Raw genomic sequence first — 24,470 nt, forward strand, 5'->3', positions numbered from 1 at the left:
GAAGAATCACAGGCAGGAGCTCAGAGAGAGGGAAGAGTGGGGAAATCAGTAAGGAGAAAGAAAGAAAGAGAGAGAGAAAGAAAGAATGAAAGAAAGAGAGAGAAAGAAAGAAAGAGAGAGAGTGAAAGACAAAGAAAGAAAGAGAGAAAGACAAAGAGAGAGAGAGAAAGAGAGAGAAAGAATGAAAGAAAGAGAGACAAAGAAAGAAAGAGAGAGAGAGAGAAAGAAAGAGAGAGAGTGAAAGACAAAGAAAGAAAGAGAGAAAGACAAAGAAAGAGAGAGAGAGAAAAAGAGAGAGAGAAACAAAGAGAGAGAGAAAGAATGAAAGAAAGAGAGAGAGAAAAAAAAAAAGAAAGAGAGAGTGAAAGACAAAGAAAGAAAGAGAGAAAGACAAAGAAAGAGAGAGAGAAAAAGAGAGAGAGAGAAAAAGAGAGAGAGAGAGAAACAAAGAGAGAAACAAAAAGAGAGAGAAAGAATCCTGGATCGAAGAAGGGCATCAAAATAGGGGGAAGTTCATTGCTTCTCTCATGCTAACCCCATTCTACTGTACCTCATCTAAACCCCTCACTCTCTCCCTCTACCATCCTGCTGCCCCTCACTCTCATCACAATCCTGCTCCCACCCCACAAATCCTCGCTCTCTTTTTCAACCACGTCTCTTCACTCATTCTGTTGCCCCTCCCCATGTCCATCACGTCTCCTCCCTCCCTCTCCTTCCCCTTCAACTGTCTCTTCCTCCCAATTAGAAAAAAAACAACCAAAATTAACCTACCTATTTCACGGTTTCTCATAGTAGCCCCAACCTTTTTGGCTGTTGTGTTTTTGGTTTTGTTTTTTTCTTTTTCACAGAGCCTGTTTTAGTGCGGTCCTGTTCTGGTCTTTTGTTTCCTTATAGACCTTATTCACTATTCTATACACTGCTGCAGAGCCAATCTTCATTAGAATATCTTGACTCTTCTGGGTCTCCTTGACTCTTCTGGGTCTTCCTGCTCTCACAGTTGGTGAAAACGGGACCAGAACTGGTGCAAACACACTGTTTGCGCTTCTTTCCTTGGTCAGCTTTCTGGCCATGGCCACAGGGATCATGGCTAGTGTGACCATATGGCTCCAGAAAAAAGGGGACGGATTGAGACATCTGGGTTTTACTTCCATTGAAAGCAATAGAAGTAAGGAGAACAGATTGAGACATCTTGGTTGCTTTCAATGGAAGTAAAACCCGGATGTCTCAATCCGTCCCCTTTTTTCTGGAGCCATATGGTCACACTAGCCATGGCGACATATCTGGGTTCACGAATTGGATTGCCCCTGATCACTGTAGCTGTGATTGCCTCTTTCTGCTGATCCCAGCAAGACAGGCGGAGGGATTCCATGGGCTGGAAATGATCCACAGACCTAATGTTTCACATCTGTGGTCAGGGCTCAGACTTTGAAGACAGGAAGTTATGGATGTCTTAGAATATTGGTTAGCACAGTGATTCCCAACCCTGTCCTGGAGGAACACCAGGCCAATCGGGTTTTCAGGCTAGCCCTAATGAATATGCATGAGAGAGATTTGCATATGATGGAAGTGATAGGCATGCAAATTTGCTTCATGCATATTCATTAGGGCTAGCCTGAAAACCCAATTGGCCTGGTGTTCCTCCAGGACAGGGTTGGGAATCACTGGGTTAGCAGATGTATTTTACTAATGGATGGTAGTTTCTCCTATTGTCTGTATGAGCAGTTGAAATCTATCTAGAACAGGGATCTCAAAGTCCCTCCTTGAGGGCCGCAATCCAGTCAGGTTTTCAGGATTTTCCCAATGAATATGCATGAGATCTATTAGCATACAATGAAAGCAGTGCATGCAAATAGATCTCATGCATATTCATTGTGGATATCCTGAAAACCCGACTGGATTGCGGCCCTCAAGGAGGGACTTTGAGAGCCCTGATCTAGAACATTAATCTCTTTGTTCTAAAAACTTGTACGCTCAAATTCACGCTTAGAGGGAAATTCTACAAAAGACACTGAAAAAACCCAACTAGCCAGGTGGTCTCCGAGGATTGAGTTGAAATTAACCACTGTTCTATAACAGGGGTAGGCAATTCCGGTCCTGGAGAGCCATGGGCAGGTCAGGTTTTCAGGATATCCACATTAAATATGCATGAGATAGATTTGCATGTCAAGGAGGCAGTGCATGCAAATCCATCTCGTACATATTCATTGTGGAGATCCTGAAAACCTGACCTGGCTCCGACTCTCGAGGACCGGACTTGCCTACCCCTGCTCTAGAATACAAGTACAGTAACACCCCCTCCCCCCTCCCCAGTTCACTAATTGTGGACTCAGTAATTCACGGTATTTTCCGACCGCCACTTCCTTGTACTAAAGTCACCTGATTGGTGTAGCCCAGGGATCTCAAAGTCCCTCCTTGAGGGTTTTCAGGATTTCCCCAATGAATATGCATTGAAAGCAGTGCATGCACATAGATCTCATGCATATTCATTGGGGAAATCCTGAAAACCCGACTGGATTGCGGCCCTCAAGGAGGGACTTTGAGACCCCTGGTGTAGCCTGACTTTAGTCGGAGCATACCACGAGTGATTTTCTGCACCCGCCGGCACCCCAGCTGCCCTCTCCTGCCTTTTGTCAGGCGAAAAACCGTATTTGCAGTTTCTAAAAATTTGCGGGGGTTCCTAGAACGGAATCCCCGTGAATTTCAGGGGAGTACTGTAGTCAGACATATAATTGCCTACAGATAGGCAGAAGCATTCACCCCAACCACTGAGCTGCTCCTAAGGTTGGACGTGCAGCTGTGGACCTTTACTAGTATACTATAAAAGCAATTGTGTACAGAAATGCTGATATATAATTCACACTTGTCACCCATCATCTTGGCGCCCAACTCTAAGGGGGTGATCTAGCATCTAAAATGGCTCTTCTGAAATGGTACGGTATGGAGAAACCAATATTTCATAATACCGGGATGTGTCCCTGAGTTTGCCCCTGAAGAATGTCATGAAACAGGGTACTCTGTAGGTCAATCAGCTGAGGCACCCCATTGTCAAGCAGATATTCTTGGAATTCGTGCGGCTATCATTAAGATCAGTTTCTGCCAATATCTTCTATGCTTAAACGTCTCTCCTAAGGATTTATGGGTTTAAGCGATTTTGCATTTAATTTTTTTGACTTCTCTCCTTTATTTTTTCACACAGCACCTTTGAATTTGAATAATTCTTTATACACAGGGTGATGATACGTGATGTTTGTGGGTAAACCCTGCCGTGCGCTTTTGGGTGCCCAATAACTGTGGATATACCCAAGTGAACTTAAGTTCGAAAAGGAGGTTCCCGCGAACTGATACTTCACTGAGTCTAGGATAACCATTGACAACTTTCAGTAAATATAACTTTGGACGCTGGGTCTTGGGTGCAAATTAGAGAACTAGGAGTTGGTCTTTTAGATTAGAGTTACAGAAACAGCCTACCTGGCATAGAAAGCTACTCATTGAGAGAAATCACCATTATTGCAGTAACTTCAAAAATACTAGTACTGCTACTCTTCATATAGTGCTACCAGATGCACGTAGCACTGCACGGAGTCACAAAGAGTAAGGAAACAGCCCTTGCTCCAAAGAGCTTACAATCTAAACAGCCAAGACAGACAAACAGGATGTCATGGATCCAGTTAAGGGGAAGGTTAATCAGCTGACTGGGTTGGAGGGCAGAGGAGAGTACAGGATAATGAAGCCATTGTGACATCACTGATGAGGTTGGCTCTTATTGGTGGAATGAGGCATTACGACATCACAAGCTCAGCTCTGCTTCCCAAAGACTGAAACTCTTCACACTACTACTACTAGGAATTATTTCTATAGCACTACCAGACATACACAGTGCTGTACAGAGTCACAAAGAAGACAGTCCCTGCTCCAAAGAGCTTACAATCTAAACAGCCAAGACAGACAAACAGGATGTCATGGATCCAGTTAAGGGGAAGGTTAATCAGCTGACTGGGTTGGAGGGCAGAGGAGAGTACAGGATAATGTAGCCATTGTGACATCACTGAGGAGGTTGGCTCTTATTGGTGGAATGAGGCATTATGACATCACCATCTCTGCTCTGCTTCCCAAAGACTGAAACTCTTCACACTACTACTACTAGGAATTATTTCTATAGCACTACCAGACATACACAGTGCTGTACAGAGTCACAAAGAAGACAGTCCCTGCTCCAAAGAGCTTACAATCTAAACAACCAAGATAGACAAACAGGATGTCATGGATACAGTTAAGGGGAAGGTTAATCTGCTGTCTGGGTTGGAGGGCAGAGGAGTAGGGTTAAGGATTGAAAGCTATATCAAAAAGGTGGGGTTTCAGTCTGCTTTTAAATAAGAGAAGGGGCTTGATGGGCAAACTCGGGCAATTTATTCCAGGCATAGGGAGCAGCTAGATGAAAGGAACGAAGTCTGGAATTGACAGTGGAGGAGATGGGTAACACTAAGAGTGACTTATCTGAGGAACGGAGTTCTCTGGGAGGTGGATAAGGAGAGAGAAGCGAGGGGAGCTATTGAGGGGCAGCAGAATGAACACACTTGTAGGTCAGCAATAAATACAATGTTATTCAGTTCCCAACACCAACATTATCAGGTCAATGAGACATAATAGCGAAAGTGCCATTTGTTGGCAGTTCATTCACGCCGAGTGTCATAGACCTCCCAGATATCATAGGAATATAGTAACTCAGTAAATGATTACCGAAAAAGATTGTATTAAGACTCCGATTGGCTCAGAATGCTGCGGTTCGTTTAATCTTTGGTCTTATAAAATATGATCACAGAAGTCCTTATTATGCTAGACTACATTGGCTGCCGTTTGGGGCCAGAGTGTTTTTTAAAATTTGGGCGTGTTTGTTACAAGGCTCTTTTTGGACTATTACCCTCTTATTGGTATCATATCTGAAACTGTTTCATTCAAAAAAACCATACCAGATATTCAGGTATGTTTATCTTCCCTGCCCCATAGAACTTTCTGTGACAGGACATTAGAATATCAGGCGGAGAAAATGAATTCTTGGATAAGCCCGTCGACTGTTCAGGCTCATTCTTACCCTATATTTAGGAAATTATTACAAACTCATTTATTTGATAAACAAGAATGTTGATTTTTATTAAGTTTAGAGAGGTTTTTTTTTTATTAGGCTGTGTCTTTGTAACCCTTTCCTCCAACTATGTTGTGTTTAATTGAGGTATTAACAGCTGTGCGTCTGAAATTGTATTTTAACTATGGTGTATTAATTTTCTCATTAGCAGTGTATACGTGATTGTATTTATTAATTGAAATGTTCTTAACTTTCTCTGTTGTGAACCGCCTAGAACTTCTGGCAGGGCGGTATACAAGAAAATAAATTATTATTATAATAAAAGACTGCATGATCCAGCCAGTCTGTCCAGCAGTCTCAAACTTATCATCTAGCAATTCTTCATTGTACTTGCTAAGTTACTCTATAAGATGGCCTCCTCCTACCCCCCCCCCCCCCCATGATAAGCAAGACCTGCACTCGTCTTATTTGAATGTGGTATAAAATACATATACTTGCACTAGCCATACACAGGACACAGACCGTAGAAGTCCGGAGCTGGAGCCACCATCAAAACTAACTCCAGCCCATCCTGTCTTGCCACATACGGGACACAGACCGTAGAAGTCCAGTCAGCGTCAGCTTCATTTCCCCGCTGCTGGGGCTGCATTTAAGCATCTCTCCTGTGCATCAGGAATAAAATTCTATAGTTGTTGACCTGATGATCTTTTGAGTTTTCTGTTGATACTATCGTCTTTCGATTTAGGGATCCTTTGCACTTATTCTACGCATTTTTGAACTCAATCTCTGTGTTTGCCTCCACCACCTCTGAGTACATAAGAATTGCTGCGGCTGGGTCAGACCAGTGGTCCATCGCGCCCAGCAGTCCGCTCACGCGGCGGCCCTTAGGTCAAAGACCAGTGCCCTATTGGAGTCTAGCCTTACTTGCAGACATTAAAATGCTCACACTTGGATGACATCATCCAAGGAACGTTTTTTTAAGGCAGTGCCCATACCACACATATGCCGGTGTCTTCCCACCAGACATCGGCTTGTGCGACCTTCAATTCTTTGTTTTCCATGGAGCTAAGCTGTGTCCTCAGTGTTCTCTTCAGCACATCAAACGTTTTGATATTTCAGTGGCTTCCTGTCGTTATTTTTCTTAGTTTTTGTCATTATTTTTACATGTTCTTCTATTCCTCCTGACTTCTTGAGGGGGGTGGGGCAGAAGATGTCAACATTTTCATTTTTGGCCCTCTGGTCACTCTAAGCCCTTTATTATGGCCCAGGAGCATTGATCCTTTTTGGGCTCCTTTCTACTCGAGCTCCCTAGGCCATTGAGGCTTTTGGCTTTGCATCAGCCATTTTTCCCTCCATGTCAAAATCTGTATCGAGTGGCTTTAAGAAATGCTCTTGATGCACTAGGACCATTTCAGGCTCTGATCCACATAATTAGTGTGTCCAGTGCCTGGGTCCTGAACATTTGTGTCCTCTGCTCCCATATACATGAGTAATTTAAAGCCCACAAGCTACAATTTGAAAAAGTTGGCATCGACATTGAGAATGGCTGTGACTCGGAATCTGACCCTCAGCTTCCTGTAACCCCAGCATCGACATCGATGCATCTGCATCGAGCTCCTTGCAGTGCCAAGACTACTTCATTTTCTTTGATGCTTTGGGTATTAAAGGACGTACTCCCATAAACATTCTTCCCCTTCTAGGAATACCCCTGCATCCTCCCAAGCATTGACTTCATTGACGCAGAGTAAGCATCGATGCCCAGATGACCATTCTCCATCTATTCATAAAATGTCACCACAGAGGTGTACCTTAATATTGAGATCTCCCATGCTCCCATGCTACTGTCTCTTTCAATACTGACACCATCTCTCCAGAAGGAGATCCGGGCTATTCTCAGACAAGAGGTTTGGGGGTTACTGCAGATGTAGTCTTAACAGGCCTTAAAGGTGTCCATGCTGGTCTCAACCCAGCACAAGGATGCATTGAAGCATTGATTGAGGACAAAGTCATGCTCTCCTGCTCGACATTGAGCATCAGAGCCTGCAGGTACTCACTCAACACATGCATTATTATCAATAGATGAATTATTCCATTTCACCTCAATGCACCTCGACACATTGTCAACGCTCTCCTTGATGCACACACCCTGATTCACCTGAGGAGTACTTTGAGTTTGACTCAGATATCTCTATCCATTCTAGTAAAGAGTTACCAGAATACTTAGCAGAAGAGTCCTATGGTATACCTTCTGACCCTTCGCCTCCTCCTTCAAGAACTATGTCTCCACCTGAGAGTATTTCTTTGACTGGCTTCATAAAACATTCTTTGAACTCCTTGACTTTGAATCACCATCACATGAGTGTATCAAGGGACTTTTACACAAAGTCATGAAGGACACCTTATTTAAAAACTGGGAGACTCTCTTATCAGTACAAGTAGCTCTTAGAAAAATGTACAGACACAATGTACAGAATGCAAACATTTCCTTGATTTGATAGAGCTCAATTTAAACACCATTCACTATTTGTCGAATCTACCCTCAAGCATTCATGCAGTTCACAGTTTTACACTTCTGCTCCGCCAGACAGAGAAGCTGGAACATTAGATTTTCTCCAAATGGGGGACTCCAGACATAGATCTCTTTGCTTCCCCCAAACCACAAACTTCCACTCTTCTGCTCCGTACTTGGAATCGTTTGCCTTCCTCATCAATTGGGGTAACAGACTCCTCCAATCCCTCTCATAGGGAGGACTTTACTGAAATTTTGTCAGGATTGGAGCACCATGATCCTGAGAGCACCTTGCTGGGCATGTCAACCTTTGTTCCCACGTCTTCTAGAGCTCTCCACCCAAGAATCCAGCCACTTATAGCCATTACCCAACATAGAATGACGGCTCTCTCCTTCATCCGAACCCTCACTCAAAGCACTCACAGCATGTTTCTTTCACCGAGCAGGTAAATGTCTTCACCTTCTCCACTGCAGTGTCTGTTGTCATTCACACATCCAGAAAACCTTCCACACAGTGACAAAGGTCGGGAGAATGGAAGAGAAGGGGAAATTGCCTTGAAACAGCCCATTGTGGGTGAACTATGAATTCGTGTTGGCTTAACCTGACTCTCCGATGCATTTGAGATAAGTGGCATTTCAGCATTTTTTTGAGTTTATGCAAAGTACATGTGCATGAGATATACTTTTTTTTGTAATACGGCTGAAATACATGTTGAATTTATGCAAATCATATCTATTTGTGAATCAAATAACATTGATGTACGCAAGTTCCAGGTTGCAAGAGAATCTGAATGTAGAATCAAGCTTCCAGTGAGAACTGATGACGAGATCTTGGCGACACTGCTTAAATAGTCAGCTGTTCATGGTGGTCTAGTGGACTGATCGTCCTTGGAAACTATTGAATGAATGGTGAATTGAGATGTAAGGTGGTGGATGAAGACGTTGCTAAGGTTTGTGTATTATTTAGTGTGGAGGCTAGGGAGTCAACTTGCCTGCAATGCCTTAGGGCACGCCCAGTTCATATCTTGATGTCTTTTAAGTGTTTATTTTTTCTCTTGGGGGGTTTTCTGTAGACATTGCTAATTATACATCTCTGAGTTTTTTGTTAAAATTAGTGCATTTGCTTATTTTATGTAAACAATCAGTACATAAGTCGACCAGCAAACCCACGCAAAACAAAATTACATTTACTTATTTAAAATTTTATTTACCGCAAAAAAACTATGCGATTTACAAAATCACATGCATACATATTTAAGAAATGCTAAACATGTTTCAACAAAACAAACACAAGAAGACATTAACTAACGGTATCATTATTAAATTGACAATTTATACAGCCTCACACTGAGGGCCATTTTCAAAAAGGACACCTAAGTCCAACTTGGATGGTTCCCACTAAAAGTACAATGTCAGAAGCACAGAATCATCCATTTTTGAACGGGATGTCCACATAATTTGTTTTTTCAAAAATCACCTGCTTGGACATCTTGGCCGCCAAAACGTCCTGACCTCCAGGACATCTAACTTTATTCATCATTTCCCACCACAAAAACATCTAAATTAGAAACGTCCAAATCAGCACCATTTAGACATGGGAGGAGCCACCATTTTAATGGACTGGCCACATAGACCTGCCAACAGAACAGTGAGGCACCTTAGAGGGCACCGCTGTGAACTTCACATTAAGGGTGCCAGAAATATTTCTGGCACCCTTATAATGTAATCTGAGTCCTCCAAAACTCCCCCAAAGCCTACTATATCTACCTGACTACCACCCCAATAGCCCTTATGGCTGCAGGTGGCATCTATATGGCAGTATAGTAGGATTTTGGTGTGCTCAAGGTTGGATAAGTTCCTACTGGAACAGAACATACGCAAGTAAGGCTAGACTCAAATACGGCACTGGTCTTTGATCTAAGGGCCGCCGCGTGAGCGGACTGCTGGGCACGATGGACCATTGGTCTGACCCAGCAGCAGCAAATCTTAAGTTCTTATGTTATGTTCTCATACTTTCCACCTTACATGTAGTGGCTAGAGCGGCTTATGGGCCTAGGTCCTCCTCTCTATGGTTCACTACCCCATCCTACCCAAAACTGTATCACCACTGGAATGAAAACACAGTGTGTGTTTTCAGGCATGTTCCTGAAGCAACGAAGTCCTGAAGAATCCACTGATGTAGCGCAAACGAGCTGCGAAACAGGTGGACCCCTGTCGGGCAAAGATGAGAGAGCTGAAGCCGATGGCTGTGCCTTAGAAAATCTGTTCCAGTCACTAAGAAAAGTTTTGTCGGATAAATTTATTTATTTATGGACAGCGCTCGAAATATATGTACGTAGGTTTCACGCCAGCCGCAAGTTACGCTGTTTTTTTCTGTGAACTGCTATATTGCTCTCGCTATTGCAGCCCCCGTTCCTAACCCCCTCTTCTACAAAACCGCACTAGCGGTTTTTAGCGCAGAGAGCCGCGTTGCTCCCGACGCTCACTGAATTCCTATGAGTGTCGGGAGCAGCATGGGCCATTCAGTGCGGCTCCCGCACTAAAAACCACTAGCGCAGTTTCGTAGAAGAGGGGGTGCATCTATCGGTGTGAAATTCAACAACTTCATAATATTGAAGAAGTTTCTTTAATTTTTGAATGACTGAAATATATTCATGAGGTGGATTTTTTTTTTTCTCATTCCAGTGAAGATACAAATTCTTATGGGTACCTTGTGGCCCAAGAACCACTGTATTGAGGTTTGCATTTCTCTACAATTTATTTGTAATGATTTATATTTTTTCTTTGAATGATTGTGGCTGCTTCCTCCAATACTCGCTAGCAGTGTGTTTTGAATATTAGTGTGAGCTTTCAGCTAAACCACTGCTCCCAATTTTTCTTAGTCACTACCCCATCCACCAGGTTACTTAAGACACTTATCTGATACTCTACAGGATTTTCCCCACACCAAATGCTGCTGTTCTAGAGATAAGCATTAGATAATGACACGGTGACAAAATTCATCATCGTTCCCGTCCCTGCGGATAACCGCGGGAAATAATCTCATGTCATTTTCTAGTGTCTATTTCAACCTCAGTCCTTCTACACCAGCATTCTTCAAAGCAAAGCTTGCGGGTCAGTGGTTGTGGCCATTCATACTCTGATTCTTATGTGAGCCAAGGATAATGAAACCATTGTGACATCACTGATGTGATTGGCTCTTAGGCACTGGTGGATTGAGGCATTATGACATCACAATATCTGCTCTGGATACCAGAGACTGTCATTCTGTAGTGTCTATTTCAGCCTAAGTCCTTCTACACCAGCATTCTTCAAAGCAAAGCTTGCGGGTCAGTGGTTGTGGCCATTCATACTCTGATTCTTCCCTCTCTCCTTAAAGAATGACATGAAGATGGTTTCCCGCGGGGACGAGAACAGTGATGAATTTTGTCACCGTGTCATTCTCTAATAAGCATGTACCCTTTCACTAAGATTTTTGGTGGGTGGGAGTTAGTAAGCAGTGGGGGAGGTCATACCTTAATCAATATATCCAATGATCATCAGGTCAGTTTGGGTACCTTTTTGGAACTTACACCCTTCCAAAAGAGGTCTAGCCCAAAAGGTCTAAGTTCCATCCAGGACATTTTGCAAAAAGGTTTGATTATCCCCCGCAAGACATCCAAGTCTAGACCACCCGAAGCACACCTCTTAACTTGCCCCCTTGAACTTTGGACACACAGCGGCGAAACATCTCGCTAAACATCCAGAAAAACAATTTCAATTATCATTAGTTGGAGGTCCCAGCAATTTGGATGTCCAAGTGCTGACTTAGGACGTTTTTGGAACATTTCAATTTTTTGATTATGCACCTAACTGTATTGCATTACAGCAGTTTTATATAGAGATATATTAATAAGGTTTCAAGGTTTTTATTAACATTTGATGAATCGCCTATTTGAATTACTAAGCGATGAACAACATTTAATAAAAGTATGAGTCGTATAACAACAAACAAACTAACAAAAATCTTCAATAAAACACAGACGTAAGACTGAAGGAAAGGAGGAAAAGTTACAATTTTGTCTTAGAAGAAATAAACGATCAAGGCACAAACAAAAGGAAATAACGTATATAAAAGGCTTATGTGTGGTTGATTCTTCATTCACATGTTTTTCTCATAGGGAGATGCATACATTAGTGTATATCCAGTCCAACAGCATGCCTTAACAATTTAACAGGTGAAAAATTGATACAGAGGTGTGTATATATTTGTTTATCTACATATAGAGCACGAGAGATTATAGTTTATTGCTATCTAAGGTCAAATAAGGCTCCAGCTTTTGAAGGTTCCAAACCACAACCCAAAATAGAACAGCCCCATTCATTCTTTCTAAATGCCGTCCACCTGCCTCTTATTCCTCCTTCCGCTCTGATATGGATAGTCAGATCTACTGTAAGTGCTATTAAAAAAACAAAAAACAAACAACTAACAAACTTTCTTGTAAGTCAGTCCTGCTGGTATTATGGTTTTACTGCAGCACAAATGCATTGTAAATGAGCCCCCTGGGACCCATTAATCATGAGTATCCTGCTCGGGGAAAACTTGCGGCCAAATGAAAGAACTGATCACCTGATTACCTGACTAGCTGACTCATTCACGTATATGATTATGTTTAATGTTTATAATCTTTTGTAAACCGCGTAGAACTTTTTGGTAACACGGTCTAAGTATAATGTTATGTTATACATTCGTTGTGTAGTATAGTTCTGGGTTTGGGGTGGGGGGTTAGTTACCCAAGCATGGGTGCATTCAAAGGAGGTCCTTTGAACAAGCCTCAATTTTCAGCCACAGTGAAGTTTGGGCCTAGAGCACCTGGAGGTCCAGGACTGAACTTGCTTGCTGTTGATGACAGAAGTCAGTTTTTTGTTGCTTGTTAATTAAATTTTATTGTTGCTTGGATTTACTGATCTATAGCTCCTCACCAGTAAATGAAGCTACAGCCCATTTTATACCAAATGTGTTGTGCACTGTTTATTAAGATAGTATATTTATTGATTAATTGGGTAGTGACCAGAGGGGCTGCTGGTCTCATATCCCCCTTATCTGGTTTTCATTGTTTAACATTTAAATCAAGGACTATTTTAAAGGAGACAGTATTGGATTGGTTTTCTTAAACCACATCTGTCCTATAATTTTTTAAAAATAAATTATTCTTCTGAAAGGGATCCTGAGGTTTCATACGGCACATTTTCTGTTAGGCCTGACATTCTAGAAATGGTAACAGCAAGCTATCATTTTCCAGTTACCATTCAGCCAATTCTTTACAATAGTTCACCGATAGTTTTTTTTGGTGGGGGCAGCTCTTATTTTAAGAATTACTGCCAAAAGGGGCGCCCATAAGTGTTATAGTGAAATTCTGATCAGCTGGAAAAAGGAAAAAAATTTGAAGAAGACAAGTTAGTGTTTGGGAGGAAGAAGAGAAAAATGGAGAGCAACTTCTTTCATGTTTTAACCTTTTGCTTTAGGTTGGATACAGATTGATAGGCCAATAGAATATCCTGCATCGGAATCTGAGCGGGAGCTTGAAGGCGGAGCTAGGATGCTCCAATCAGAGGAGGCCAAGTCAAAACTGACCCCCCATCTAGTAATTTCCAAGCAGGACTTGACCTACTAATGAATTTATCAATGATTATGTATTATAAATTTAGCAAAACCAATGGGACATTATGATAAGAGATTTTGCAGGGAAAGTCACTTTTCGGTACCTAGATTAAGAATAACCATCAGCTCTAACTTGTTCTGGAAGGCTGAAGAATAAATCAGAAATGGATTTCTCTCTCTCACACACACACAAGCTATTGCTGAGCAAAGGTTAAACAGTGCAATTATAACCCCTACTGTATGTCTTTAAAGAATAACTCTGGACCATTGCATTTGAAAAGTCATTAGCTCAACTGAGTAATAATATATTGGGGGGAGGGAGTTTCTTTGTTTTGTTTTGCTTAAACTGCAAATATTTATTTTCAGTCTGTCTTTTTCGAGCTGAGTAAAAGCCATATATGAAGCCGTGTTTGCTGTTTGACTGAATCAGTCTTTTTATGTGTTTGCATAGGTCAGGAGTCTTAAGAGTGCCTTAGGGCCTCTGGTTCCAAAGACCTTCCTTGTAAGCCCTGCCCAAATTGCTCCTTGTCGTCTATACGACCAGGGGCCTTGGGCAGAACACAGCGATATACAACACTCACATTTGGCTTGAAAGTCCAGAGACAGAACATGGTAATTATATATGTAAAACATCCCCATAAAACATTATAAAATTGTGTGCTTTTTCTATCTTAAAAGAAACATATTATCCTTTCATGGAAAGATCTGACTAAAAATGCCGAATATAAATTTTAAAAAACCTTGCAAGTGAGGTGTCTGATATGCACTCTTGTATATCTGATAGACTTGGCCTTCTATGGCCTGCAAATGTCCAGTGGCAGAAATTTTTTTAGGAATGGCTGAAGCAACACTACCGCTTGGGATACCTCCCTGAAGACTGCTCTTTGCAATGGGAAATAAAGCTTTGAAGTGTATTCAAATGCAGTTATCTATTGACGGATTCCCTGATTCTTCCCGGGCCCCTTCCCCTCCCCCACCCCAAAACAAAAAGTCTAATCAGTGTCCCAAATACGCCAACAACAAGAGTCAAAGGTTTTTAGTCTGTCGGATAAAGTTTTTCAACTTCATTGACCGAGTGGACCCTTTGTGAGCCTAGATTTAAATACATACAAAAAAAACAACAACGTAGTAGCAGATTTGGTTTAAAAAAAAAAAGTACCTCAAGGATCACATAAACCTCACATTTGATGCCATACAGTATTGCACTTTCTCTTGGGTGGTCAACTTGAAAACTGCAACACTTAAGAGGAAAAAAAAAAATAACTACAACAGCAAACAAAACAAGGGAGAGAAAACAAAGAAGTAAAATGTGGATGCCCTGAAGTTGTTTGTAGACTGACTAGTACTCGGGACTTTATGAAGGGCTGTTGAAAAGTTCTCAGCCCAGCCAAATTCTGTGCGTTATTTTGCCACTGTGGCTGAAAAAGAGTGTCGTCTTATTCCATTAAGTACCAATCGCAGAAATGAAATTCTATGTTTTTTGACATGTTTCAGATCATTGATTGAACCATATCCACGTCATTCTCTTCTTGGTTGGGCTGAGAACTTTTCAGCACCCCCTGGTAGTGTGAAGAGTTTCAGTCTCTGGTAACCAGAGCTGAGACTGTGATGTCATAATGCCTCATTCCACCAATAAGAGCCAACCTCATCAGTGAGGTCACAAAGGCTTGATTGTCCTGTACTTGGCTCACTTTTATTACATACGAAGGAGTGCTGAAAAGTTCTCAGTCCAACTAACCAACCTCCTAAATTCTAAGCGTTATTTTGCTACTGTGGCTGATAAGAGCGTTATCTTATATCATTAAGGACCAATGTGCAGAAAAGAAATTCTCTGTTTTGACCTTGTTTCAGATCATTGATCGACCCATATCCACGTCATTCTCTTCTTGGTTGGGCTGAGAACTTTCAGCACCTCCTCCTAGTGTGTGAAGACTTTCAGTCTCTGGTAACCAGAGCTGAGATTGTGATGTCATAATGCCTCATTCCACCAATAAGATACAACCTTATCAATGATGTCACAATGGCTGGATTGTCCTAGACTTGGCTCACTTTTATTACATACTTGAGGGGGTGCTGAGAAGTTCTCAACCCAACCAGCCAACTTCCTAAATTGTTTGCCACTGTGGCTGAAAAGAGCGTTATCTTATTTCGTTAAGGGCCAATTCTGTGTTTTTGACATTGTTTCAGATCATTGATTTAACTACCGTACATTCACATCATTCTCGTCTTGGTTGGGCTGAGAACTTTTCAGCATCCCCTGGTAGTGTGAAGAGTTTCAGTCTCTGGCAACCAGAGCTGAGACTTTGATGTCATAATGCCTCATTCTACCAATAAGAGCCAACCTCATCAGTGATGTCACAATGGCTTGATTGTCCTGTACTTGGCTCACTTTTGTTACATACTTGAGGGGGTGTTGAAAAGTTCTCAACCCAACCAACCAACATCCTAAATTCTGAGCGTTATTGTGCCACTGGAGCTGAAAAGAGTGTCATCTTATTTCGTTAAGGGCCAATTCTGTGTTTTGACATTGTTTCAGATCATTGATTGAACATATCCATTTATTCTCTTCTTAATTGGCTGAGAACTTTTCAGCACCCCTGGCAGCCTTGATGTTGTGAATTAGCTGTGATTTCTACTTACACTCAAACAGATGCTTAGCTACAAGTTTAATTTCATGCAAGAAAATAAATTTCCCCTGCTATTTTTTTCCCCCATAACGACAAGTGGAGGCAGCCAGCAGAAAAAAAAAAACCCCCAAAACAACATTACAGCTGCATTTGGTATAATACAACAACTGGGTTTATTTTCACTAATAATGGGACATTTAAATAACACATACCTACAATATCAATTAGCATCTCTGCTGGACTCATACTATTACTCATAATTATTTTGTGATTTTGCAATGAAACTAACTTTAGTTTGAATAAATCAATTGCTGGCATGCCATTTAGAACTGACACTTGAGAGAAAGAGTCCATTCCCTATGAATGCCCGTATCTTCCCAAATTCCAACAGTCCTAGGTGAAAAAAAAAAAAAGTCCAAGGAGGGGGCCAAATAAGGAAGAAATGAACATAGGTTAGTACACTTAGAACAGGAAGCTAGGATCCAATGGAGAGGAAGCGGCCTGGTGGTTATGTCTGAGATCCAGGGAAGCTTGGGTTCAAACCCTGCTGTTTCCACTGGCACTCACTGCCACCCTGAGCAAAGTCATTTTCTTCCCCATTGCCTAAAGTAGTGGTTCCCAACTCGGTCCTGGAGTCCCCCCCCCCCTTGCCAGTCAGTTTGGCAGGATATCCACAATGAATATGCATCAACTCGATTTGCATACACTGCCTCCATTATATGCAAATTTATTTCATGCAGATTCATTGTGGTTATCCTGAAAACCTGACTGACAAGGGGGGACTCCAGGACCGAGTTGAGAAGCACTTACTATGAGCTCTGGATTGTAAACCCTGAATTCGTATCCTCACGGTATATTATTTATTTATTCCATTTTCTATACCGTTCTCCCAGGGGAGCTCAGAACGGTTTACATTAATTTATTCAGGTACTCAAGCAGTTTTCCCTGTCTGTCCCAGTGGGCTCACAATCTAGCTAATGTAGTTGGGATAATGGGGGGATTAAGTGACTTACCCAAGGTCACAAGGAGCAGCGTGGGTTTGAACCCACAAACTCAGGGAGCTGAGGCTGTAGCTTTAACCACTGAGCCACTCTAGAAATCATAATGTAGTAGACGTGAGCCAAGTATAGGACAGTGAAGCCATTGTGACATCATTGAGGAGGTTGGCTCTTATTGGTGGAATGAGGCATTGTGATGTCACAATACCAGCTCTGGTTATCAGAGGCTGTCACACTATTTCAATTTTCTATACCGTTCTCCCAGGGGAGCTCAGAACGGTTTACATTAATTTATTCAGGTATTCAAGCATATTTCCTTGTCTGTTCCACAATCTTTCTAATGTACCTGGGCCAATGGGGGGATTAAGTAACTTGCCCAGGGTCGCAAGGAGCAGCGTGGGTTTGAACCCACAACCCCAGGGTGCTGAGGCTGTAGCTTTAACCACTGCGCCACACACTCCACTATACTGCACACAAAAACCTCCCTCCCCCCCCCCCCCCCGCGACAAGATGTGCTGAAAAGTTTTCAGCCCAACCAAGAAGAGAATGATGTGGTTCAATCAGTGATCTGCAACAATTTTTAAAAAACAGATTTTCATTTCTGCAAATCGCCACTTAACAAAATAAGACAACACTCTTTTCAGTTACAGTGGCAAAATAACCCTCAGGGCTCCTTTTACGAAGACGCGTTAGGGCCCTAACACGCGCTAAAATGCCGCGTACTCTAGCCGCTACCGCCTCCTCTGGAGCAGGCGGGAGTTTTTTGACTAGCGCGCGCTAATCCGGTGCGTGCGCTAAAAGCTCTAGCGCACCTTCGTAAAAGGCGCCCTCAGTGCAGGAAAGTGGTTGGTTGGGCTGAGAACTTCTCAGCACCCCCTGTATAAGTGTTTATTATTTACTAAAGACAGAAAAGCTCAGATCTCGCTTCTCCAACTTATGTTCCCTGCGGGCACGTCACTTCCTCCTCCATCGCCTCAAATACATCTTAGATTGCAACCCCCTCCCGAGCAGGCAAACAGCTATCTTATCTGGCTCCAGCTCGGATTTGAAAAAACTGAATAAAAGCAAAATCATAAAAAAAAATTAATCAGCCTATGGCACGTCAAAATGTAATAAAGAAAACACATTTTAATTCAATTGTAGAATAATATAGCTTTGATTCAGAGTAGACTCCACCAACAAAAGAAAGATAAACGGAAAAAAGCTTCTTTTCCTTTTTCAAAACGATGCTGCTTTCCCCTTCTTTTGAGAGAGAACTTTGGTTCTGAATTCGAAAAGAGTTTGTGGAGTCCTGGAAAGTCTTTTCCACTGCAAACCTTTTTCTCTGAGCACTTTAGAAAATTAACCGTGAAAATATAAGTAACACAGGGCTGAAAAGCTCAGAGACAGCGCTAAATAATATTTCTATATAAATTAGAAAGTTGCGAGCTGGAAAACGTTTTTCCACAACACAGTATTTGTAATTTAATTATCAGTGCATTCAATGAGAAAGGAAATTTGAGGTTCCCTATAAAGCATGTACTATATATACCTTAGCAAGCACAGAACTTTCTCATTCATATGGAGAAGATAGAATTTTTTTTATTTTTTTTTTAAATATCCTTCACTGTTAAAAGGACGGAAAGAAATAGGTGTGAAAGTCAAATTTAACGCAATGATAATGAAATTGCAGATATCCCCTAGTGCTGTGAAGAAGTTAAACTTTGCAGCTTGAGAATGAAAACAATTCATCCCCGTTTAACACGAAAGGCCCGGTAGCCATGTCAGATAACACGTATCATTTACAGTGACAATTATACAACGCATTGAGAAACTAATTTCTACGTCTATGCTATTAGATAATTAGATTTGTAGCCAAAAAATATATATATATATAGTGAACCTGTTTAATGCAGCGCTGTTAGCAGGCCGTTGAAATTTCCTGCAATTGAATGGGGAAGGGGGGAGGGGATGGGGACAACGAGAGGTATTACTTTGGGACTTACTATAGCCCAGTGGTCTCAAACTTGCGGCCCGCCAGGTCCTATTTTGAGGCCCTCGGTATATTTATCATAATCACAAAAGTAAAATAAAACAGTTGCTTGATCATAATGTAAAATTGTCATTTCTTTAATAAGCCATTCACTATTTTTTTCTGCGGCCCTCCAAGTACCTCCAAATCCAAAATGTGGCCCTGCAAAGGGTTGGAGTTGGAGACCACTGGCTAAACTGTAACCATGACATCCTGTTTGCCTTTGGGAAGCAGAGCTGAGACTGTGATGTCATAATGCCTCATTCCACCAATAAGAGCCAGCCTCATCAGTGATGTCACAATGGCTTGATTGTCCTGTTCTCCCCTCTGCCCTCCAACCCAGCCAGCAGATTAACTGTTCCCCTTAACTCAGTGGTCTCAAACTCGCGGCCCACCAGGTCCTATTTTGAGGCCCCCGGTATGTTTATCATAATCACAAAAGGAAAATAGAAGAGTTTCTTGATCATCTCTCTCTTTAGCTATAAATGACAGTATTATTATTAAGACTTAGCCAAAAGGAAAGATTTATAAACTATGAACAGTTTTACCTCAAGCAAAATTGTCATTTCTTTAATAAGACATTCACTATTCTTTTCTGAGGCCCTCCAAGTACGTACAAGTCCAAAATGTGGCCCTGCAAAGAGTTGGAGACCACTGATCTATAGCCATTTCGACAGAGGCCAAGAAAAACCTCTAAGCTTTTGTGAAGATACAAACTATGCCCCCAAGTACGAGAACAGGGGGATCTGGGGGATGGGGGGGCTAACTGTACACATGATGTTTTTCCTCTTCACCGACAAATGAGATACCGGGAAAGATTTCAATTTGTCAGCCAGCACTAGAAGAGGTACTTGGAAAGCTTGTCTTGTGTTCATGTACAGACATTATCTTATGATCAGAACATTTTCACCTGGGTTTCAGCAGTACCTAAATCCGCCCAACTATGCAAATCAGATGCAAATCAAGGGCCCTACTTACCAAGGGAGAATAGCTTTATTTTCCCAAAGAGGCCTTAGGAATCAGATTATGGATAGAAAAAAATGGAGGAAAACCAGCAGAGCCGGGTCTGGCTCTTAAAATGCAGAGGCGTCGCTATGCCACAGAAATCACCCTGAAGCCTACGAAGAGTAGGTATTTCTTCTTAAACCGATTCATTTATTCCGTTTTAAAAAAAATACCCTCAATTGCTCAGTCTTACAACCCAATGCCACGGATCACAGATTTCATTAAAGGGTAGGAAGGGGGGGAAGGCAACTTTCTCTCTGCAAAAATGGTAAGCACGGAGGTGAAATCATTACTTTATGATAGCACTATGCACTGAATATAGATGTCAAGTAAGAGCTTTCAATTAATTATGGCCTGGCAAAGAAACATTCCAAGGCCCAATCGCTCTACTGTGCACCAGAATGCGGCATCATGCCTATTTTTTTTTTCTCACGCATAAATATACACGTATATCAGCCCGGCAAGCAGTTTAGCGAGTAACCGATTAAAATTTGATCAGAAATAGCAGTTGTCCGTTTATTTTATTTTACCAATTATCAGTCAGAGCAGGCAGTTTTGGAGTGAACTCATTGCATTTGTAATCATAAAGCGAAGCACTATTTATTAGTGATGGGGGGGGATGGGAAGGGGGGAGGGAGTGTTGGGAGGTACTTTATCGTTTTTGTATTGTGGTGATAATTGTTGATTTCTTTGAATTTAGATATCTACAATGTATTAACTGAGTTGAGATGATATTCTTGGTAAGATTTTTGTTAGGTATATTTTATTTTTAAAACTCAATAAAAATTATTGAACGTTAAAATTTGATCAGAAATAGCAGTTGTCCGTTTATTTTTATTTTTTTTTAATATGAATGGGTGTTTTTTTTATCGCATTTCACTAGTAGAGGTATTTCACTTACACCTCGCTGCCTTTCCTGGAATTTCAAACCTGGCCTCTTCTATACGGTATCCCCCCCTCCCCCCATGTGCAAATGTTATTTATAAGAAACCTCAGCGATTAAAGATGATCTGAAGGAGGTGTCTGAACTGAAACTATAACTTGTGGTTTTCAAATTCTCTTCAAAGGCTTCGGCTTCGGGGCCACCCCGAATAATGAGCTTGTTAGAAACACCCCCCCATAGCAATTTAGCAATTTGCACACAGCTCTGTCCAATAAAGGGGATTTGCAGTCGCCTTCATTCCCAAAACATGTGCTTGGCAAACTGGAAAATGGATTCATTGGCCTCCTTTTTTCCCCTCCTCTCTTCTCCAGTCTTGTAGCTCTTTTGTAAGACAACCCAAAAGGAAAGGGATGAAAGGGGACAACCTAGAGCCTGCCAGAAGATCGCTTTTCAAAAGCAAATGTGTGTGTCCGAGATGTGAGACCACTCGCTGGGCAGCCATTGAGGGCGATCCTGGGTTTTAGCTATAACATCAACAAACAGCAAAGGTTTTATGCGGATTACACTTGGGGGGGGGGGGGGAGAAAGCCACACAAATTCAGTACCCTAATATAACGGTTTCCCTAGGGCCAGGCTCCATTAGAGAAATGCAAAGTTACTTTATAGGAATATTTGGTTTGGATCAGCTGGAAAACAGCCCTGCAAGAGCACAGTTTTAGCAATAGTCAAGGAAAAAAAAATCCGTGATTAATGATTTTGGGTTATTTCTTTATCCCCCAGTAAAAAGCCAGTACAGATTTTAACCTTCTTTTGATACTGCTTTGGGATAAAACTTTTCAATAGGCTAATTTTTTATTTTTTTTTTTACTTTTTTTCCCTTGTGTGACAATAGTAAATATTGTTTCTATAAGAAACTGGCATCTCTTTCAAAATGCATCTATTTAAGGACTAATTGATTTAGGGGGGGAAAAACCCCACAACCTGTGTTATTGGTGAATTCTCAGCTCCGGTTTCACATCGAGTCATTTTTAAAAAACCATGCATAATCTGTTCCAAAAGAGTTCATCCAGTAGCGTGTACTTAGGGGAACGAAATTAACTAAAAAAAATAAATAAATAAAATCTTCATGCTTAGTAAATATTACACTTTGGGAATTTACATAAAATCTAAATAAGGAATTCATGTCATTGTTTATTTTAAAGACCTACCTAAGTGATCTATCCATTAAATGTTTCGTATTTAAAGCATAATCTGGAATTAACGCTTTTGGGAAGTAAGAGAGGCCTTATTTAATGAATGCAATTAAGAAAATACAGAAGGAAACAATTTTTTTTTTTTTAAGAATTCACAAGCATTTATTAATTTACATGAAATGACATGGTAGACAGGTGTGGGAGGGGGCGTGGGGGGTTCACATACGCCATCAAATTATTCACAGATTCAATAAAATATTTAAAACCGATGCACAACCAAAGAACAGAAAATTAAAGAGGTATGTACGCTGTACATCTTCCATCTTCTATATACAAATAATTACAAATACAGAAAAGCACACCCTCGGGGAAAAGAAACTTATTAAAATATTAGAAATTATTTCTCCTGATCAGGCGTTTTACTGTGCATGCCAACATTTTTATTTTTTTTAACAATCCTGAGTTTAGGTGACCTTTAACAGTGCTCCATTAAAAAAAAATTATTTTTTTAAGAAAAAGCTAGATCAAACAGGAAATTTATTAGACCAGGTCATGAAAGTTTTCACCAAGCAAATAAATATGTAAATGGATGAGCCAGCCAAAAGGGGGGTTTTGTGAAGCGCTGAACAAGTTTGGGGCTCACTTTAAAAAAAAAAAAAAAAGCTAAGATTTAAGGACTTAATATGTGCTAACTAATTTATAAAATGTGGCATATTCCATGTTTACATATGTACAACCACTTTTATAAATAGAGTTCGTGAATGTGTTTATTTTCGGTGCCAAATAGTCTCAGAAGTAGAATAATTCCTACCTTAAACCCGCAGGAGAGAAATAGTTTGTGTTTATTTGGCTTTTTTAAAAATGACAGCTGCTCAGGTTTGTGATTTTGCTGGCAAAGCTCTGTCCGTCGTGTGCCAAGTTCAAATGGTTCTGGATGGGGGCCAGCATGGCGAGCACTTGCGCCTGGCCCCCGGCGGGGGCCGAGTAGGGCGAGGCGGGGGCGGCCGGCGGCCCCGAGCCCCCGATGATGTGGTCTATGGAGAAGGAGGGCCGCGGCGGGCCGTCCGCCTTCAGCGACTGCAGGATGGGCAGGGCGGAGGCGAGCTGCGGGTAGAAGGGCTTGTTGCCCAGGAAGGAGGGCAAGCCGGGGCTGGAGAAGACGGAGGCGGGCGGGGGCAGGGCGCAGGGGGGCGGCTGGAAGGGGAAGGCGGCCCCCGAGTGGTGCTGGTGGTAGCCCTGCAGCTGCAGCCCGTAGTTGTAGCCGTAGGGCCCGTAGCCGAAGCCCGGCAGGAAGGCGGCCGGGTCCCGCAGCAGGTCGCCCGCCTGCTGCCGCTTGAAGCGCTTCCTCCGGCGCAGGAAGCTGCCGTTGTCGAACATGTCGGCCGACTCCGGGTCCAGGGTCCAGTAGTTGCCCTTGCCGGGGTTGCCGGGCTCCCGGGGGATCTTGACGAAGCAGTCGTTGAGCGACAGGTTGTGGCGGATGGAGTTCTGCCAGGCGGGGAACTTCTCCCGGTAGTAGGGGAAGCGGCCGCTGATGAATTCGCAGATCTCACTCAGGGTCAGCCGCTTTTTGGGGCTCTGCAGGATGGCCATGGTGATGAGGGCGATGTAGGAGTAGGGGGGCTTCACCAGAGCGCTCTTGCCGGCCTTCTCCGGGCCCCGGGCCAGGTGGGACCCCGAGGCTGCTTCCTCCTCCTCCTCCTCCTCGTCTTCCTCCTCCTCCTCCTCCTCTTCCTCCTGGCTCCTGGCCAGGCGGCCCTGGGAGTCGTGGTCCGAATGGTAGCCCCCGCACTTGCCTTCCTTGGCGCCCAGGTCGCCCACCACGTCGATGTCGAGGTCCTCGGAGAGCACAGAGTGATCAGACATCTCGCTTCCCAAAGTCATTGTAAACGGAGGAAGAACGAGAAATGGCTCAAGAGGGAGGGCGGCAGGGAAACTCCCTGCAGGGCGCTGCCCGTGCCCACCCGTAGAGGGGCAAGCCCGTCGGGCCCTCTGCTCTGCTCCGCCGCGGGAGGCCCGAGCTCCTCTCTCTCTCTCTCACCCGAAGCCAAAGAAATAAATAAACCAAGTGGAAAAAAAAATCAAATCTCGAAGCAAAACAGATCTCCGTGGGGGGGGGGAGGGGTGGTTACCCTGGGAGGAGGGCCGGGAGGAAATTGGGTGGGGGGAGTTAGGCTGGGACGGGTCGCTCCCCCCACCTCCTAAACCTGGACCCGGGGCGGCAGCTTCGAGTCGAGACCCGGCGGAACGCGACACTGCCACTCGCCAGGGCTCGGGCCAAAGCTTTTATCCCACGCCCGGGATCACGTGCTTCGAACGTCGACGCCCCCCCCCCCCCCCCCCACCGATCCGCTCAGCTGCCTCCTCTCGGTCCGCCGACAAATCGCTCTGAAATCCGGGCAAGCTTTTCCCAAGTGACCTGGTTTCTCGTTTTTGACCACTAGACATGTCGAGGTCCTAAAATGATCGATTCTTTGTCACGGTTTTTGTAACTTGGCTTCAAATTCGTTGTAGATTTGGGAA

At 42.7% G+C, this 24,470-nt stretch overlaps 1 protein-coding gene across 2 annotated transcripts in view; it reads right to left on the reverse strand.

The window, feature by feature from the left end:
• LOC117346051 (forkhead box protein D2-like) overlaps positions 1 to 24,191 on the reverse strand; it is a 52,624-nt gene extending 28,433 nt beyond the window's left edge. For both annotated transcript variants that reach the window (XR_004536546.1, XM_033915277.1), the window contains exon 1: positions 22,759 to 24,191. Coding sequence is in view for 1 of the 2 variants with exons in the window: in XM_033915277.1 (XP_033771168.1) it covers positions 22,803 to 23,831 (1,029 nt within the window). In the remaining variant the exon portion in view is untranslated. The remainder of the gene's footprint in view (positions 1 to 22,758) is intronic.
• Positions 24,192 to 24,470: the final 279 nt, after the last annotated feature.

Source organism: Geotrypetes seraphini, chromosome 12 (genome assembly GCF_902459505.1).
Source record: "Geotrypetes seraphini chromosome 12, aGeoSer1.1, whole genome shotgun sequence".
Taxonomy (NCBI): Eukaryota; Metazoa; Chordata; class Amphibia; order Gymnophiona; family Dermophiidae; genus Geotrypetes; species Geotrypetes seraphini.